The sequence below is a fragment of the Eucyclogobius newberryi genome, unplaced genomic scaffold (assembly GCF_026437365.1).
Source record: "Eucyclogobius newberryi isolate DKJ021-1_F unplaced genomic scaffold, fEucNew1.0.hap1 SCAF_20, whole genome shotgun sequence".
Lineage (NCBI taxonomy): Eukaryota > Metazoa > Chordata > Actinopteri > Gobiiformes > Gobiidae > Eucyclogobius > Eucyclogobius newberryi.
The window spans coordinates 13276963-13298423 of NW_027315835.1; the positions used below are offsets into that span (position 1 = coordinate 13276963).

Consider the following 21461-nt stretch of genomic DNA (forward strand, 5'->3'; position numbering starts at 1 on the left):
CACAAATATGCTTTCATTTCTTGGAGGTTTTGCTACAGGGTTGCCAGGTTATATAGAATGTGAGATAAGAAAGCACAAATATCTGGCCTTGACGGATAAGTCCACCCTGATTAGTTTCTCACAAAGCGAGTCTTATCAAATGCTGCACTGGCTGTAGTGAAGGTGGACTGTGCGCAGCTAAATTAAATAGTTCAGGGGGGAATTCCATCCACACATTCACTTGTATTTCCTGAGGATTTATCCAGAGAAGCAGTGAAAGACTTAAACAGACTCAAGAATAACTAAAAACATACGTATTATCTAATACTGCTTTAGGGGCTGGAGATCAGTTACTTCACGCTAACTTTACTCTTTAAAAAACAATGACTCCATAAATAAATGAATGAATGAATGAATGAATGAATAAATGAATGAATAAATAAATAAATAAATAAGTAGGATTATTGTAAGGTAACGTTTTTGCCTTAAAACAACTGTGATCAAATAAATTAAATACATAATAAATAAAACTAAAAACTATAAAAATCGACTCAAATTAAAGCTAAGAAGAATATTGAAAGGAGTTAAAGTACTTTAGGGCTGCTGTGTTCTTCTGCCCTCTAGCGGCCATGATCACAAAGTGCCTCAATGCAGTGCAGCCTGTTCCTCTGCAGTGCTGTTTAAACTTTAGTGACATTCAGAGACAAAAGAAGCTGCACTCTCATTAGGGACGTCACGGCCCCGAGGGAGGGATCATTTCCAAAATGCGGCGACCTTAACGTTATGCAAATGGACAGCCCCATTTCTACCAACACAAAACATAATGTACATAAAGCAATTTTACTATTACGTTTGAGAATGAAGAAATAAATGAATGAATGAAAAACCTTGAGTAAAAGACAAACCCTATTCAAAGACTATAATGAGCTTAGGATACTTAATGTTACCCTTATCGTGGATACAACCCAATAGACACAATGTCTAGTATATAAAAGCACAGACTTTATTGCTATTATTTCAAACTACTATTACTACAATACAAATATGTGTGTTTGAGTATAAGGAACTCAACAAATAGATGGACATGCTTGAGCAAAAGAAGTTGATTCAAAGTGTTTGCGACAGTCAAAGTGATCCCATCCCATTCCATCTCCTCACGCACGTTAATGCGCCCGTAAACACACTCGTACGCCCGCATTGCACACCGTCGCTCCACACAAACTGCACGTGTGAGGCCCGGCGCGTGAACAGCAGGGACAGCCTTGTGAGCGACCTTCACTGTCTCAGCTTAGGTCTGTAATAGCACTGCAGCACTTCTCTATGCAAGGATAATGACACAGACAGAGGCGGCCTTTTCCTGCACTGACAGCCGCACATTAAGGAGGCAGTGGCCAAAAAAGCAACCAAACATTAAAATGGCATCAAAATCCACAGCTCATTGTCTGAAGAAATGTTGATGTGTTTCTTGGTAGATAGTACAACTGATGAAAACTCTTTTACACACTTTAAGGTAAAACAAAGTGTAATTGCAGCACATTTTATTTAGTTCAAATGAATATAGTGCAAAATGTATTTAGTACTGTTATAGTACAATTTATCTTACTTCAAACAAAAACTAGTAACTAAATAAATAGTAACAACTTCTACACCTCAACTATGGCAATAATTGTTACTCACGCAGATGCCACGTCAATGTTTTTGTCTTAAAATCATGCTTTTCTGTGTTTTTTATTACTTTGTACACAAGATGGAGTTGTGGGTCACTGCAGACTTTACATTCTGACCATGTTCCCAATGTTATATAAAAAGTTGTTGTAAATCCAACACATTTTATAGCCAGTCCTGAGATTATATAAATGGAGAAGGGCAAAGTAAAATAGATACATATTAAGGACAACTACTGTGCATTTTTGCATTGTTATTGACTATTAAACATGCTCTTGAGTACCTTTCCTTTGGCATCTCATGTTTTAGTACTTTATGCACAAAAAGCACACGTGGCTTCATATCAGTCAGGCATTTCCCACATCCCACGTCAAAGCTCCATCTACTGACTGCAGTGGGAATTAAAAAGACAGCTTCCCTGCGACATGTTAATGTACGCACGCAGTTGTAATGAACGTGGTTTGACAGCAGAAATACTCAATGATAAATGGACTTAAAATAAAAAGAGAGCAGAAGATCTCTACCTTGGATGTTAAATGGAATGTTTTTTTCTGAGGCTCAGAAAGGAGAGGAATTACTAAACAGAATATGTGAATGGAACTAAATACAACTCCAGGTAGGGTTTGATGAGGGAAAATGTTGCATAATGATCCGATGCAAATATTTTGTAGTGGAAAAACAAAATATCTCTGTATTTTTATTTTATTTGGCGTTTGTGTGTTTTTACTCACCTGATCATTGGGAAAGACGAGTTGCTGTACCAGGGGCTGCCTTTGTGCTCCGCCTCTCGTCTGCGGGGTGGGGTGCTCTCGGACCCGCTGCTCAGCCTCTCGCTGGACGGTGCCCTGGTCGCGTCCGAATCGCCGCCCCCTCCCATGGTGAACATAGAATCGGAAAAACTGGGCCTCTCGTCGTGGGCCAATGGGGCGAAACTGAGCTGCACGATCTGCCTGGCGCTCTGGCACACCGGTCCGTGGATGGCAGGGGTCAGAGTTGGAAGGTCGAAAGTCAAAACTGTCTGAGTGGTGGAGGTTAAGATTTCCTCACTGTCCAGGCTGTTGTAGGACGTCCCCTTGGCTCGGTGCGACTCCATGATGCTCTCAAAGTGGCGACTGAAAGTGTCTTCTGCTGTGAGCCGCGGTCCAGAGACTAGGATTGGGGTTTTCAGGGAAGGGTGGTGGTTGTCAAAAAAAGTTTCCTCTGGCCTGCGAAAGGGAGGAGAGTCTTTGACGCATACCAAAGGCATTGCAGTGTGCGCCTCAAAACACCCACAGCACTGAACTAAAAAATTGTCCTATAGTTGAGTCCTTTCGAGCCAGTCCTAAGCTGATATAAATAGAGAAGAGCTAAAGCGGGAATTGTCCTGTTGTTTTCAGAATACATCAGCATTGCCCACTAGTTGTGTCATATAATTGAATGTGAGAAAACCTGTATATTGACTTTTGCTAACACTACTATAGCTGTCTCTAACACTAATTATGTTTCTGTGGTGACTGCTGCTTTTGAACGATCATGTGACATAACTGGTTTATGTGTGTTGTGTCAGTTATCATGTTTTGCATTGATCACCTGTTGGGTTCAAACACCTCTGGATCATCTCGAGACCCGTGCAGTCTCTTCCGCTCATCTCCTTGCATTCGGACGCTGGCCCAGCTCACCATTTCCTCCTCCTCCTCTTCCTCATCATCTTCCTGCTCATTTTCCTCCTCATTCTGATCTTCGTCCTCCTCTTCCTCATCTTGCTCTTTGGCATCTCCCCAGGGATTATCGCCCCCTAGAGGATTGCTGCCTATACCTTGATTTGAAAGTGATAAATGACAACAGTTAGTAAGATGTTGTGGCTTTATGTGGTCTAATTAAAATGGTCATAGATGGTGATGTTCGGAGAGGCCAATAACTCATAATGGCTTCCACATTTCCATCTGTCAGCCCCAGGGCAGCTATGACTAGAGACGCAGTTTACGTGGTATGAATGGGCTAAAGCACTTTAAGATGCTTGTCAATCTTCTAAAGCACAATGTACGTTTGTGTGATCATGTTTTTTATTATATGGTATGGTCGGATAAATAGAGAAATATATTTATTGTAATAAGTGGTAAGCTATTTCTGTAGCCACAGCTGCCCTGGGACAGACTGACAGAAACAAGGCTGCCAATCTGCACCATCGGCTTCCCCAACCACCACACACACACACACACACACACACACACACACACACACTCACACTCACACTCACACACACACTCACACTCACACTCACACACACACACACACACACACAAACACACACACACACACACACTCACACACACACACACACACACACTCACACACACACACACACACACACACACTCACACACACACACACACACACACTCACACACACACACACACATATTAGGTAAGGTGAGTGAAGTGACTTGCCTATGGACATTATTCAACATTTGTTAATTAAAAACATTCTTTTAAAATCAAAAAAATTCTAGAAAATACCATATTGTTTTCACTGGGATATCGATACGGTCCTCCATCATTTAATTTTATAATGTTAAAAGTACCAATCCTTTACCATATACTTACTTATATATATATATATATATATATATATATATATATATATATATATATATATATATATATATATATATATATATATATATATATATATATATATATATTTATATACTTAGTCCCCTTACCTGAGTTGCCCTGCACACTGCGGTTACTCCCAAATGCAGAGTCAGCATCTTCTTGCTCGCCCATTAGCACCTCATCTATGTCCGTCTCTCTGTAACATCTCATGGGGACAGCGTCCAGATCCGTCTCAGAGTACTTCAGGGTCCGACGGATGATGCCGGTTTTGGGGGATGTTCCGACCACAGCGGGGGGAGGAGTCACCAGCTCTACCTCCACGTGCTGCACCTCGTGATTGGCCGAGAGCAGAGGCAGAAAGGAGGGAGGGGTGGGAGTTGGTGATTCACTGGAGTTACCACTGGGAGGCGCTGTGGTGGTTTCAACGCCATCTGAAAAGAAACAAAGAAAACAATTTTAATAATAGTCTTGTCTTGAAGGCACGGATATGATTCTTAATATGGAGTTCCAAGTAAAATTACTTCAATCAAACTAATTAAAAACAATGATATGTCATACAGAGTGGAATATTACATGTCAAAACAATTGCATATAATTTTTTCTTACTAAAATCTGTCATTAATCAAATTATAGACGAAACAAATTAGTTGAATTTGTGAAGTTTTTGATGGAAAATGGTTGGATGTGGCGACCCCTGATAACAGATAAAACTCTTTCAAACTAGGCTGAAGTCTCTGCAGTGCCTGAACAGTATGACACAGGTTTAACTTTGACAGCATAACAGAGCTGATCTGCTTAGATGACGGAAAACTGTGTTAAATATTCTCACTCTTCTCCTTCCTGCCAGCAGTCTCCTCAGCGGGGGGCCCGAACAGAAACTCCCACTTAGCCCGGGCAATCTTCTGACAGTGGAGAGAGGGCACAGGAGCTGCACTGCCACTGTCCGTCTGGAGGAGGTAATGAAACACCAATATTCAACAATTTAAATATGGCAAGAAAACTTTGTATCTGTATTCTGTACGAGACCCTTGACATTTTAACAGAATAATAATCAGAAGTTTAGGTTACCATCTGAAATTGCAACTGTCAAATAGATTTATGGTAATATAAGACTAATTTGCATTCACAGTGCAGTGTAAAATAAATCTACCATGACAAAAAGGAGGTTTGCCAATCCTATAATACAGTTTGTAACTTTTTTTAAACGAGGGTCCTAAAACTACTGCTATTATTATTATCATTGTTTGCTAATGCATGGAGATGAATTCAATATTTTTCTGTATGTACCTGTATTCCTGAGGTCGCAGCCCCTGTCTCGCTGGACTCGGGCGACACACAATCCTGTTCACCGACGCTGCCTGTCACACCGCTGGAACTGCGTGAAGAAGACCCTCCGACTTCTCCTCCATTTTCCCCTGGACTCTCTTTATCATCGTTCTGCCCCTGTCCAGCGACGTCTTCATCACAACCCTCATCCTCATCGGCTGATTCCAAAGCCACAGGCCCCAAAAGCAGAATCTCCCTTCGTCTTTGCTCGGCTTGTTTTTGTTTAGTTTTGGGACTTAGCAGTTTTCCTTTCTTGCCTGGTTGAGATGGTAGTGTTGTCAAGGTATCACTGTTCAACACAAACCCAAATTCGGGGCTCTGTCTCGGGCTTGTCAGCTCATCATCACCCCATTGCTGCCTGGACGTCCAACTAACAGGTGCTCCCCCTACGTTCTCTTTTATATACAATCTTCGTGCTATTTCTGTACAGTCTCCCTTTTCAAAATCCTCTCTCAAGTCCAAACGCGGAGTCCAGACATCGCCCATATACTGCGGAGGCTGGTAGCGATGTAATGTTGGTGTATCAGGGGCGCGGGGTTCCCCCTGGCTCAGTCTTGGGTCCCTTACAGGTGAGCTAGTTTCGGCTGGAGGGTTAACGGGGCGCACCAAACGAGACGGAATGGCAGGTGAAGAGTGGATTGAGCTTGGGTGCTGGTATTTTTGGTGGCAGTCTATGGGCTTAGTGTCATTGTTTGCTTCTTGCGAGTTTTCAGGCTGGTTTGAGTTGGTTGGAGTAAGCTGCTCTGTTAAAGGGATGTTCATTTTACATTGCTGTGCACTGGACGGCGGATTGTGCAAGGGCGAACAATTTCCTGCCACTAAACTAGTAGAAACTTTGATGACCTTTTCGACTAGCTTTCGCGCCACCTCCGGACTGTTAGCCGGTGATTTACTTTCACTTAACTGGTTCATTCCTTCTACTTTGTCTGTGCAGTGCGTTGTAGAGTCCTCATATTGTCTTTGACTTGCGGGACTGCTTTGCAAAAGGTGACGAGGGCTCTGCGTTTCGACATGCGAGTGCATTTGTTGTTTTTTGCAAAGTGGTGAGCCAGCCCAGGATTGACAACGCGGTTTTCGGTTTTGTAAATAGTCACTGTTTTCAAGTGCGTGAGCTAGTTTGATTCTCAATAATGGAGAACCAAACTCCTCAACTGCTCTTTGAGTAGCTGCCCTCCCAATAGGGTCGAAAACAGGTGCTTGTCTGGGAAGGTACTGCTGGTGACCTGGAGATCTGTAAGGGCTTGAGCTGAAAGAAGAAGTTGGGCTGCCAAACCAAACCGGATCGCTTAATCTTTTACGAAAATGACTTTGGTCTCTTATCGGACTTTCCACCGTCTTGACATTGGATTTTTCAACATAGCTAAACGTAACAACAGAACGCTGTCGATCACGGACATCTTCCTTTTTTATACACTTAGGTGAGACGTAGCGTGGTGGGGATTGGATGTTGTGGCAAGGTGAGGTCCAGGATTTTGCAACCTTTGGTGAATTTTGGAGCTGAAAACTGACAGAATGTTTGGAGGGTGATTGTTTGGGTGTGCGCTCTTGGGCCAAGCATTGACTCGTTGAGGTTTTACTTGGGTTTGTCAGCTTAGATAGTAACTCTGTGGGATTTTCCTCCTCGCTTCTCTCTGCTTTCTGATCTGGGGCGGACCTCACTTCCACATACAGATGAAGGACTTTTCCAGACTGGGACATGACCTCCTCTGAGCAACGAAATTGGGACGCCGACGAGATGAAAGTGCGAGAGAAAGTAGAGCAGAGAAGAGACTTGGAGAAAGACCAAAACAAAGTGCAATTATTGAATATATTTTTGGTGACTTTTCTTCGGGGGCGCCCTGTGGTGTCAATGTATTTTCAGATCATCCTTTATAGCTGTCCTGGAGGGTATGAGTGCGCATTTGGATACACACAGGAAAAGCCAGAGGACAGAATCACCCCTGGGACGCCTGCACCGGTCTACTCTTCTTCATACCTGTGAATAAGAGAGACATATATTAGCTACTGTTAGCAGATGGGGCGTTTGACCTGGAGTAGTGCTATTTTTACTTTGCTGATTCATCCCACTTGTGCGTTGTCCTTTGTTTTGGCATCTCAGGGTAAAATTATAATCCAATTTATCCTGCTAAAAATAGTGTCGTTTAGCAGTCTTCTCAGAGGTTATCTTTTCTTGCCTTAAAGCATGAATCAATTGGCTAAAAATACACTCACACAGCACTCAGCGATGCATTGTAAACAACCTGGCTGCTTGTACATCCTCATGTTTCACTTTATAGCGCTCTGTCACGTGAGCTCATCTCAGAGAGTAAGGAAGCAGGAAACCATCCCTCACTTCCTCTTCTCTGACTAAAACAAAGTGATGACAGAGCATGAATGACAAGAATCCACAGTCCATTCCTCAGCCCAAAGTGGATTTACTGTAGTAATTAAAAATACATTTGTCTTGGCTATATAGGATAAGACGTGAGTTCATCCTGTAGAAAGAGTGACAATATTTTTTTTGGGTAATGCTTATCAGGGTGCAACATATGTAAATAGCTAAATTCAGGATGCGAGGCATAAAATGGAACAAATATAGAGACATACCATTTAGCCAATACAGGGAAGTCAAAATATTACATCTTCTTCATTGTACCTGCTTGTATTTTGCCTTCAAAGTAAAGTCTGTTTAGTAAAGCATGTATAAGGGTACTTCCGCTTACATATGATGTTCACATCTATCTTATTTCACCAAGATCTATTTTATTTAGAGACTATCTAGTATCTAAGTAAAGCTGTTTTTGTTGTGTATATTGTTGCATATTACACCAAATTGAGTCAAAAATACTGTTTTTCTAATCTTATCCTAAGAGGGTTTGTAGTAATAATGTTATACCTGATGATACTATTCAAAATACTTAAATAAATACACTTTTAGACACCATTAGACAATTCCTAAATCAATCCCAGTAGGTATATATTCTTATCACTGGACAATAATAAAGCAATGTTTCAATCTGTAGATTTCCCCTCAAGATGGCCACACAAGCAAACCAGCACAGAAGAGACCAAAGCGAGGATGCAAACTTGTGACTGTTGCCAGCAGCAGCAGATTGCAGGTGCCGTATGGTGACAGTGGGAGAAACCGCTCGCCCAAATCAAAGTTGACAGAACAAAGAGAACTTGACAAAGAGACCAGGCTTGAAATGGTGAAGAATTTGCCTTTGCCTTTTTTTTACCCTGATGTTGTGTTTTTGCAGACTGACAAATGTTTGGTTTATTGTAATCAGACTGTCAGACGTTTCGTGCTCTCTGAAATTTGTACCTTCACACTTTTATTGTTATTTTCACATGATTCCAGCAGCTACACCTTTTATTAAAGAGGCCTTTGTCACTTGTTGTTACTCCATGGGGTGCTATTGTTTGAAGAGTGTGAGAATGACCACAATGACGACTGTATGACTACTTGGCATCATCCTAAATGAGACAAGAGCCTAAAATCTGGTCCAGATCACGTATCAAGAGGAGGGCATGCAGGACAACACTGTATTGATTGTACTAGATAAGCAGGGATATTAGATACCGCGCCAGAATGACGCAGAGTGAGAGTGAGAAATATAATTCACATCGAGCAAAGTGTTAGATAAGAAGCAGGAGCATGAGGGAGATATGTAGAGTATGTGAAGAACAGAGATGTGTTGGCAAAGGGCCAGACTGCTGTGAGAAACATTGCTGCCGATGCAGTAATGCACAAAAAATACAAAAGTATTATGTGATCTTTTTCCATTTAAATGTTTTATGTTAAATAACTTAAATAGATCATCGTAAAATCAAATTTATTCATTCAACATTTGCCTTTATTTAATCTCATTTTTGGAATATTCTATACTCTTTTACTATTATTATTACTACACTGTTATGTAAATGTCAACATATAATAAAAAGATGGCATAATATATTCTAATAAGGTCAACAAAAGAAAAACGTGAAAAACATGCAATAACCAAATCTTTCTTCCGGATCTGGAAAGTACCAGGCTTTGAATGAAAGGTGTAAAGTGATATATTAATGCTTGATTTAAGATAAGATAAGATAAGATAATCCTTTAATGTCCACACAAGGGGAAATTTGGTTGTTACAACACAGTAGAAACAGGAGGAAAGGACAGATTATAGGAAGTTTCAAAAAACACACTCTTAATAGAACTCTTATGAACAAAACAAAAAACTCTTATTAACAAAAACTCCTCTCCTATCTTAATAGGGAATGGAGGGGGGGAAATAAAATAAAATAGATAAATAAAAAATAAAAAGATAAAGATAAAAATAAGATAATAATAATAAAATAATGATAATAGAATAAAATAAAATAAAGTAAAAATAGCTAGCACAAGACTAATACTATTAGCAGGTAAGTAAACAGAATAAAAACAAAATAGAACACTCTTATTTACAGGTATTGCACATGGTTACATCAGTATTGCACATGTTTCAACATCTTGAAACAGTTATATGTGTCGTATAACAGTTGCAGTCAGAAATACTAAATTTCTGTACTACTAATAATAGTATGAAATGAAATCTTCTGTATCTGCCTCTGTATCTTCCTGCGTTGCACCAATGAAATTTCCCCATGTGGGACAATAAAGGAATATCTTATCTTATCTTATCTTATCTTATCTTAAATGTATTACACTCATCTGTTTCTTTTTTCATTTGTGCTGCTGCTTTAACCACTCGACCACTGGGCAGCGCACTAATTTGTTTCTTAAATAAATGTGATATTTTGGCATCAAAATGTATATGGTATACATCTCCAAATCACTGTATTATACCACTTTGCTCATTCTAAACAATACATGTATAGATACAATAAATAAATATATTGGCGACCAGTGGTAATAATATTGGATCTTTAGTTCAGACATTACCAGTCCACTTCATCAGACATGACAGACTTAATAGAGCAATCATTTAGGTGATTGGTAGCTTATTAAACCTATTACACAGCAGTTATAATTACAAAGTCAGTGATTAACAATTTTCTCTATAATTCATGAAATGCTGTATAACCAACTTGGTCAAAGCTCATTGTAGGGCCAGAAACAACAATACAAACATGATTTTCCAGAAAATACTAAATCTATCGCATATTTATGGCATCCAAAGGGCTTTTCTAATTCTTTATTTTTTTCAAATTTTTCATGCAATTAACCAGAGTTATAAATTACCTGAGTGTCATATGGAAGACCAAACTCCAAACAATACCAGCTTGTATACACTATAAGGGAATGATGGAGATCTTAACAAAGGACCTTTTTTAGCAATGTTATGACAATTAAACACATTACAATCTATAAAGATAAAAAATAGAGGCATGTGTGGTCCACTTCAGTCAGTCCAGTTAATTATTTCTTCTTAGTCTTATGCAAACAGTGGTGGGCCGTTTGCCATTTAAATTGAATAAATTGTGTTGTTAGCAATTTTTTTTTAAATATTATCTCCTGTGATTTTAGAACTGCTTTAACAACAGCCTTTCATTAGATTTATCGTCCCAGCGGTCAACCCAGTGTTATGTCTAATCCACAGACATCTCACTCAAAAGTAAGAGCCAACAATAAACACTTAGACCACAGCTGCTCCGTGAGAATGACTCAGCCTCTTGACGTCGTCCAGGTGACAGACCCTCCTGAATGTGAGCCGTAGTAAACAGGTGAGTGTGACAGGAGTGCACAGATAACCTCGCTCAGATGGGGACGGCGGGCTCATCACACAGGTAATTAAATCCTGTCTATGGAGCGGCGCTAATCTTAGCTCCCTGCTCTGCATTCGACTGGGGGAGCGAGAGGGGGTGTGAGTGAGGCCGGCTAATCTTAGCTCCCGCTTGTTACAGCAATCATTTCAGTGCCTGCAAAGCTAAAGGAGACACACACTGAGAAGAAATATTAACTTAATGAGAGACAAGGGAGAGACACTTTGTAACATGAGCTGTCCCAAGCTGCATTACGTCCTTCTATTGATCAGAGAAGTCATTGATTTCCTAAGCCTAATGCAAAGTAATAAACAGATGATGTAACTAGTGTGTGAAAGTAACAATGTACAGAGGTAAAGGTATAATCTACTTAAGTCATGTATTTAGGTGTTGGTACTATACTTAGGTTCTTTTTACAGTTTATATCTTTTATTTTTACAACATAAGAGCAAGTATAATACTTTCTACTTTTGAACTGGACTGTAAAATAAAAAGTACTTTTCATATGATAGGAGGGAGTATTTTTAGCATGTTCATAGTGCAAGTCCCAGCTTTGAGCAAACAAAATATACATATGAAATTCACTAGTAAAAATAAGATAATTCAACTTGACCTTTGTTGAACAAAGATCAGCGCATTTCTTTATTAATTTTTTTTTACATGTTTTCAGGGTTCACAAAATTTGTGTGAAGTACTTATATATTTTAATATTATAGTGCAATTTTTAAAAAGTGCTTCAAAACATTTACTTAAGTGCTACTTACACTTACACTGGTTGTAACACAGGCGGCTCAAGCCTCTCACTCACTTTCTCTGTACCTTTTCATCACCAAAGAAAAGAGGGCAAACGAACAAAAGAGTGAGTGGCAAAGTGGTATTTTGTGGCAAAAAAATAAATAAATCACATTTGATCAGACGAAAAATGCTTTTACTTTTCACAGCATTTAGACAAAAGAGAAGAGCTGTCTGACTCATACAGAGACACAATGAGACCAAAGGATGCTCATGAAAAGATAGTATGCCCCACCTCTCACTTGTTTCCTATTTTTAATTTGGTGGATTGAGTGATCGAGAATGGCTCATGTAGATTACGAAAGTGAAAATGTGACAATGTGTAATATATTGCATTGTTTATTGCACACTCCTATTGAGAGCAAATAACAAAACATTATCATTGCAAAGGTGCTCTTGGGTCATTAATAATTGAGAGTTCATCTGTAGAGAGAAAAAAAATTGTAATTTTGTTGTCTTATTTTCCATTTTCTATTTATCTTCTAAGGTCCATCATCAGACGAGACTGGATGAGGAAGTAAGTATTAATACAAAGGGAAAAAGGTGGAAAATGCTATGATTACATGATATTACTGTATTTCATATGGAGCACATGAAAGCACAACTGTTTTGAATTGTGAAAGGTAGAATGATATCAATCAGAGCCATTACAGCAATGCAAAAACTATTAGATATTCTCAATGCTTCCAGGATGCTATTTTCATTCATATTACGTGCACCTACTGCACATCTGCATGCTGACGGTGCATAGTACAAGCACATGTAGGACTGCGCACTTTATTTAGACCCACATTTGTCCTGCTTTGTCATATTCAACACCGTAATAACAAAAGCTATCAATTTTAATTCCCATTTACTTTTCTCAATTAGAGAGTAAATCACTACTTGGGTATGTTGCATATTTAAGTGCAGAAGCAATTTTAGTCAGTACAGTCAGTCAGTGCTAACTACAGTGGTCAATAAGCAGGGTGAAACTGGTCACATGACTTTGTTTACTGCAGGGAACATGTACAAACAGGGCTCTGCATGTGCTGACATTCACACCACACTATCAACCATAACACAATATACAGCTTCTAATGTACTTGTATAAACTTCATACACTTATATTCATTACTAACTCATGCTTTATTATATTCTTAATCATAACACATCACTAGATCAGTCAGGAACCTCTACATAAGATAAGACGTGACAAGAAAAGCCCGTCAGTGAACAAAATTCACAAACTAGGAACTTGCTTCGGAGGTAAGGCGCAACATCAAACAATTCATAATAATAATAATAGTAAAAATATCAACGATGATAAAATGAGGACATGCAAAAAATTATGCGTAAAAATAAAATAGGCTTAATTACAAAACAGACAGCCAGATCAGAACAACAGTGCAAACAGCAATGCCAATAGATAAAGTGTTGTTGTTGTTATATATATATAATAGATGTGGGATATGTATGTGAGCCATAGAATGATATGAAGTAACAGATGTGTATTCCACCTAAACGATTAATGAATGAAAAAGGATGTCGAGCTTTTAATACAAAAAACCCACTCGTTTTCATTTATGCCTTCACTACATAACCTGGAAACATACATAACCCACAAAACTACAGGATCACATGGACCTATTAGCATTTGTATCATGTACCACAGCTATAAATACATCTATAAGGGACCTGCACTAGTATAAGATGAAACTACTACCTTACATTCATGCCAACTCCACATTTACACTAGACCTTGATCATAGTCGTCAATACTCAAAACGCCTATAGGCTTTTTTCACTCTCGATCTACAGTAAATCTTGGCCGCACTTACCTCTCCTTCCTTCACTGCTGCCAAATCCATACACATTCACACCTCCCACTCGTCCTCTCCTCGCCGTTCTTCCTACTTTCTCTCATCCTTCTCTTTCCCTGCTCCCTCGTGAAGGAGGCTATACAGTGATAGTGCTCCTTAAAGACCTGTCCGACCAGTGCGCCCGGCCTGGCCCTCCCATTTCTACAGCGGTAGCCACTTATGACACAAGCATCCTCTTAGGAACCGCCCCGCCGCCCCTCCTCGCCCCCCCCCCCCCCCCCACCACCACCACCACCCCCCCGCGCCTCCTGCCTTCTGCACATGCTGCTGAGTCAGTGTTGTGGAGTAGTGAGCAGCTAAGAGGGTGAAGCTTAAAGGCACCTGCTACTTGGATATTGTCAAGGATTGTACAAAAAAGTGATTGAAAGCAGACATGGGAGAGCAGAGGTAGATTATAGAAATATGGATAATCAGAATGACTTTTAAGAATGTTGAATATATGAATGTTTTAAGGTGTGAAAAATTAGACTCATGTATGTTTATGATTAGCAAAAAATGAGCTAAAAAGAGTTGAACTACAGTGATATTTCTTCACTTTGGTGGATCATTTTATTTGTCACATATTTGGTCACAAATTTGTCTCATATACTTCAACTTCAACTAATACAGTTAATGGCCTTTTTTTGATAACCAGAAGTAACCAAAAGTGTATTGCCATTGTCTGTATAGTGTAATGGGAAACAATGAATGATAAATAAAATATGGCATGCATTCAAAATAAGGAGTTTGCTAAAATGAAATAAAAATAGTGTGAACCACAGCTCCCGATCAATACAATGCGACGCAAATCAAACAGCTAAATGCATTGACTTCACAAGAAAATAAATGTTGAATTTAAATGCGGTAATGTAAAATACGCCATTTACTACTAATCGACTCAAAATTAATCTGTTTTGCTACTTTTTGGGACAAAGGCCAGCAACAATAGTCAATATTTATCCAAGTCTTGTTTTGTGACATGTCATAGTGCACAAACTCTTGACTCATGAACAAGTGGAGACACAGCTTCACAGCCAGTTCTGTCACTTTTCAATTGTGACGTACTGTCTATTATAATCGTGAAGGATATTCTCTGAGCTACAGTGTCACCGTTACAGAAATGTTGCCATGTAAAACAACTTGATCTCAATGAACAGGCTGCTTGGCTCTTCATAATATTTCTGTTTATATCAATGGAAAAAACACTATTACATACTATTTGAAAGTAACAGTTCAACCATTTTACAATTCTGCAACCTTAATGATTTGAAATGGGCCTTCACTGCAAAAGGAATGCGTGATATCAAAGTGTGGTGACTGTGAGTGAGGCAGGCCAAAGGTTCGATAGACACAGACCGGACAGAGGCTTGTCAATAAAAGTCACCGCCTGCATAACTCTGCTGCTTTATAGAGCGTGAAGACAGGACTTATCCCAAAAACTAGACCCACAGAAGACATGAAATAAAGGGAATAGAGACAATAACTTCCGCAAAATTAGGTTTATAACAATTTAATTATTGGAATTTGTAATTCTGTCTAAATAAACTGCACGATTAAATTTAACTGTAATTTTTGGGTACATACTAAAGTCTATTTCTATCTTATAGTACATTTTAATTGTTTTTATGCCTTATTTGATATATCTTGCTTTCTGTATTGTCCATTGTTGTATGTTGGACCAAATCACCAAAGTATGTTTGTAGCCTGTGAATTTTGTTCACTGACCATAAACTTTTTATGATAAATATTATTTTATTTTTGTTTTATTTTTATCTTTATTTATTTTTACCCTCCATTCCTTATTAGGAAATGAGAGATTTTGTCTATAGGAGTTTTTGTTTATAAGAGTGTTTTTTAAACTTCCTATAAGTCATCTGTCCTTTTCCTGTATCTACCTGCGTTGCAACAATGACATTTCCCCATGTGTGGACAATAAAGGAATATCTTATCTTATCTTATCCTAAACCTTTTCTGATTCTGATTCCGATTAATCACTATCAAATCAAAAATGCAATTTGAATTTGTCACAGAAGAGATTGCTGAAATTAATAATCCTTGAAAACCATTTAGGTTAATGCTCCTGAACAAATGTGTGTGCGCTGAAATCTATTCACTACAGAAATACTACAGAAATTGCAATACAGAAAATGTTTCCCCCCCAAATTGTTTTGCCCTAATATTTAACTTTAGTGCAAAAGATGAGCAGTCTATGTGCAGGCTGTAATTCAAGTCTGCAGACCTTAACATCCTTGACATTTCTCTTAATCTCGCTGTCTCTCCGGTTTCCTGCCTCTAATGCACTCGTCTTAATACAAAACATCAGGTCATTAGCTAATAGCACTGTTATATGAAGAAGAACAGCCTCAAGCATCCAACATGTATCAGGGTAATGTACTTTTAATCCAATTTAGTATTATTTCACAGCGTACATGACTCAAAACTATTTTAATTGAGTTCAAAATATAAATAAACATACTAGATTCAGTTATAAGATGTAAGTATTTTTCAACAAAAGGTCAGTGTAAAAGCCAAAGAAAGGTCAGAGGTAAGATAGAAAGATAGTGATGGTTTATTCAGACAATAATGAAATGCAAATAGTTGTTTTAGTGTTATAAAAAGCAAATCTATCACATCCAAATTCAAATAAATATACTGCTTGAACTAAATACTGAAGGCTATTGAAATACAGCCTTGAATTTAGTTTCAAAGTCAAATGGATGTTGTATTTTCTGACTTTATATGAATACTTTGCACATTGTCATTAGCTGAAGAGCAGATGGTCCTAGAATTATTCACTTTGTTGTCTTGAGGGTCACAGAGGTAGAAAAAAGAGCTCCTTTGTGTGAGGATTAGATTAAAATATGAATGAGAAAACTGCATATATTGGCTTTAATTCCCTCACAGCCCGAGGTGAAAAGAACCAATATGATCATTGAAGTTTTGAGTAAAAATGTACAGTCAAACACACATATGCAATACACATATATTGAGATTTATGATGTATTTTCATCGGATTTAAGTCAGATTCATATCCAAATAAACCTTTAAATGAATCTGTGTATAGGACGTTTTGCTTGATTCTCTGTGGCTGGATCATTTAGCTAAACACCTATGACACGAGGCGGATTATCTCACTTTCCTGAGCAGATCCTGATTTATGACCGTGATCCCGGAACACATCAGGACTTCCTCTAATCTCCATAGATCTGTGCGTCGTAGCAGTTTGTCTGAGCGACTTTGGCCCGAGTGTCGGAGAAGTGCTGATCCCCGTCCAATTTACAGCCGCAGATAAACCACGGCGTTCACCTTCTGCTCTCGTCAAAACAGCCCTCACCAAAACCATCAACAGAATATGTAGAAAAGACCTGATCATAACATCGAATTAGGATTAAATCTTGTTAATTATGGTTGGAAATAATTTGCACCTTTTGGAGATATAATGAGATCTGTCAAAACAAGTCAATCTTTGCTTTCCCATACAGGATCCAAACACCAACAGTTATGTTTACCGTGATTCTGTTTAAGTGCACTATGTTTGTGGTCTCCATGGGAACGTCATCGCTTTGCCTGGAATGTTGTATGTGCCATTAACTGTATCTAATCTATTACATTTCAGGTAAAGCAATCCTATAACATGGCAATGGAGATAATCGGGTGGTGGACACTCACTCCAACAAACAAAATGTTGTAGCACCTTAAATAAAATAACTGAAGTTAAACTGGAACTACAAAAGAATTTGACAAAAAGCGCACAGAAACGTACATTTTACAACTGTGTGGTTCATTTGACCTCTACTTGACCTGAAGTTGCATTGTGAGTAGCTCAAAAGTTCACTGAGGTTGTATAATGACAGTCAACGTCATGATTCTGTGCACTTTTCATTTAATTCAAACCTTTGTTTCCAAAAGCCTTTTTTCGAAGCGTTTGCGGCCAAGAGTCAGCATTAATACAAGTGCAGATTAATGAAGTGAGGCAGACTTTAAAGTTTCAGTTTGGATTTACAAGCGCGTAAAGGTGCACTGTGAAACTTTTTTTGTGGGGGATTTGCAGCGTCCCTGTCTCCGTGGAAATACTATTGCTTTGCCTGCAATGTTCTGCACAAGCACATGACGTCACCGGGCCAAGTTACAGGTCAGTTTGTGGAGAGGTGCCACAGCTCATGCTAAGAATACATGTGGTATTTTAGCAATAAAAACGCCTGTAATTAAATAAATGTGAGACGAACAAGTTTAATGCCAACTAACAAGCAATAACATAAAAAGTGACATATTAAGTGTACCTGCAACATGGTCTTGACCACAAATTACACAAAGATTCCTTTCCAGTGTCTAAAAAGGTGTTTTTATCATTGCTGTGGTATTTTCATTGTCATTGTCCCTTAGTATGGAAATCGAGTTTGAAATATTGGTGCTGTGACAACCCAGAGTCCAAGGTTTCCCAAAAAGTGCCATCAAATGGAAGCTGCTCCTTTCTTTATCTCTCAGGCACAAGGAGTAGAGAGTGATAAAAAGGACAACATTCAGTCATTACAATTGCAGTACAATAAACAGTAGAACAGATATTTGACATGTTTGTCTGCGTTTTACTGTGTTGGGCTTTTAAGGTGATACAGGTGACTTTCTCCACACTGCACCAAACGCATCATGCCAGCTTTCCCTCTCCCGGCAGCGTCAGCAGTCCTGAGGCAGGGGACGGACCCAAGGGCAGACCAACACTCCACCAGAGCATGGAAACTCTCAAGTCTATTTCTGACAAATAACATTAGGCACAATCTGATTAGTTTGAGTTGATGGCCTTCACCGGTGCGCTCTTAGTTTGCCACTGAACTTGCGAGTCCTACAGGGGCAAACAATGACACGCTTTCATTGATTTATAAAGACAAATTGGAGATGTGCATATTTCAATCAAATTAGATATGATTCATGTACTTTGTGACGAACAAGATTTTGTGTAAAATTAGAGTAAATCTTAAATTTGATGGCAGCAACCTTATTGGGAAACTTTGGACTCTGGTTTGTCACAACACAAACATTTCAAACCTGATTTCCATACTAAGGGAAAGGCTTGATGACAATACTGCAATCATGATAACAAACACTTTTTTAGAAACTATAAAGTCATCTTCAGAACACAAAATCACATGTCTGGAGGGAATTTTGCTAGAGTGCCATGTTTTTTCATAACACCATGTCAAAGTGCCCATTATTCTCAAGGAAATACTGCTGAAGCTACTGTGGCAGACACTGTCACGTGTTTGGGAATGTCCTGTTGCTCACAAATATTGTATTGAATTTAACAATGCACTGCAGACTGTTTCTGACACTGCCATCCCACTCAATTTTGGAAGTGTACTCAAAACTCTTGCCATGGAGACAATAAATGGATACATTTGGAACGTACTCCTGGCAGAGGGAGAAAAGACAATCACAGAAAAATGAATGACTCAAAACTCACCAACGATCAAGGACTGAACTGACATAGTGACAGACATCAAACAAATGGGAAAAGGACATTTAAATTTACGGTAATTTGAATGGACATATATATTAGACTAAATTGGGACTTGTTATGCAGCAGTTTTATTTATCTTTTGTCAGACTGTGCCATTATTATTATCCTTATTTATTACTGTTATTAGTAGTATTATATATATTTTTGGTCTTGCTTTCTGATCATGTTTCTTGTTAAAAAAATGAGGGGGAAAAGAACGGAAAAAAAATATATTATTTTCAACGCAAAATAATATGAATTATGATTAATTCAGTATTCATCACTGCTCAAATGAGTATGTAGCTTCTCTGCTAGTTTCAGTATTTCGGTTTATATTTCTTTATGACATCCTTAAACTGTAAAATACTCACTTATTACATTTTGCCTATCTTTGTTGAGATGTTTCGAGATAAATATTTGTATTCCACTATGGTCATTACGCCTAATTAATATGAGATTTACAAACCAATGCATTCTAGTTGGAAATACACATGTTTTTGCATCTAGCACTGAGATCCATGCTCTAGAATTGGAGAGGAGTTCTTGAAAGACCCTTACGACAATCAGGACGACAGAGAAACTGCCTACGGCCCGAACAAAGTTAGCACTAATAGAAGTTGTAACGGCTCATTATCTGATAGCGAGGTATCAAGTGCTGTTGCCACTTTAGAGGGACACGAAGCAACGAATCGAAAAAATCAATCACTGGCAACGCACTGAACCCAAACAGCCAACTGTCTCTACCCAGTTTCTGTTCTGATCTGGCCAAATTATGCATAAAACAAGAAAGCATGAGCAAATTCTCCACCAACAGATTTCATTAATCACACGACAAACCAGGCCACTGCAAAGCGCTCCATCTGCATCACAGCCAACATGCAGGAAAAAAAAAAAACACTCCACACAGGCTGTTTATGTAGCAGAGCTCTCATTATAAATAAGGGGAGAACGCATGACACATACACACACAGGCAGATTGTAAATGCTAATGCCCGGCCATCATCACACAAGCTCGCTCCTATCTAAGTGCTACAAGGCCCCTTTCATTGTCAGCGCTCTCACCTCTCCTCCACCCACAACCACACCTCCAAAACTTGGCGTCCAGCACAACATTGGCCATGAGGGGAGCGAACGTACCATACATGCCCCAGATAGATCTGCAAGTTCAAACATGGCGCAAAAGAGCACGTGTGACGAATTGAACATAGATGTGGGATGAGAAGACAACAATCACAGCAACGGGTCGCTGCGTGAGTGAGGTTGGCAATAGCAATGTTTCAATAAAGCTTGTTAGAATCCTAATGGTGTTATGTTGTGCTAACGGGAAATCAAGACTTCAGCATGCACTCAATCGAGCTATTATCCGCTCATTACAAGTCGCTGCGGTCCGAGCCTCGTGCCCAACTTGCAACGCTGACATTGATCCTAAGGTGAAGATTTTACAGCAATTATAGTTGTTGTGCAGCTCGCTATTTCCTTCGAGACGTCCACTGGCTCCCTTTGCGACTCTGTGTTTGTATGGGAAGCAGTGAAAGGTATACAGTCTTCCTGCTCTACCCCCACCTCCGCTGCCTAAACAAACCCAGGGGTAATGTCTAGACCAAACCCCCAAATGTGAGTGGTAGTGGGGGGTTTATAAACTACGAGAACATGAAGGCAAACTGTTTCCAGGTGCCCATGACGTCTGTGAATGGGCCAGTCTTCAGTGACGAGCGTCCCGTGCTGAAACAGTGAAGGGCACTTGTTCTCTAACTGTTGTATCAGTGCTACTGGTGACACATGGGATTTTCCAGGAGTGGTTTGGATTGTTTTAGAGAAAAGCCCCTTGACCACAGGGTTGGGAGTTAGGTCCTGGTGTTTAGTACCAGATTAGCGCTTTGTCGTTTCCAGATGTAGTCCGGGTCAGCCCAGGTTTTGACTGGTTCTGTATTTGTTCAGGTTTAAGGATTAAACATAAATATAGTGCTGTATGTTTTATTTTGCTGGTGTACTGGTTCAACAGGATGCACTGCTGGTTTGGGCCATTTGGTCAAATATCAACAA

General features: G+C 39.2%; 1 protein-coding gene across 2 annotated transcripts in view; it reads right to left on the reverse strand.

Moving 5' to 3' along the window:
* LOC140369485 (PH and SEC7 domain-containing protein 1-like) overlaps positions 1–14076 on the reverse strand; it is a 51069-nt gene extending 36993 nt beyond the window's left edge. The window contains exons 1-6 of one of the 2 annotated variants that reach the window (XM_072456833.1): positions 13907–14076; positions 5526–7539; positions 5068–5185; positions 4346–4669; positions 3214–3439; positions 2376–2849 (exon numbers count right to left, since the gene is read on the reverse strand). In XM_072456833.1, coding sequence (XP_072312934.1) covers positions 2376–2849; positions 3214–3439; positions 4346–4669; positions 5068–5185; positions 5526–7262 — 2879 coding nt within the window. In that variant the 5' untranslated portion in view covers positions 7263–7539; positions 13907–14076. The remainder of the gene's footprint in view (positions 1–2375; positions 2850–3213; positions 3440–4345; positions 4670–5067; positions 5186–5525; positions 7540–13906) is intronic. The other variant, XM_072456832.1, reaches the window with a different exon arrangement.
* Between the last annotated feature and the right edge of the window lie 7385 nt (positions 14077–21461).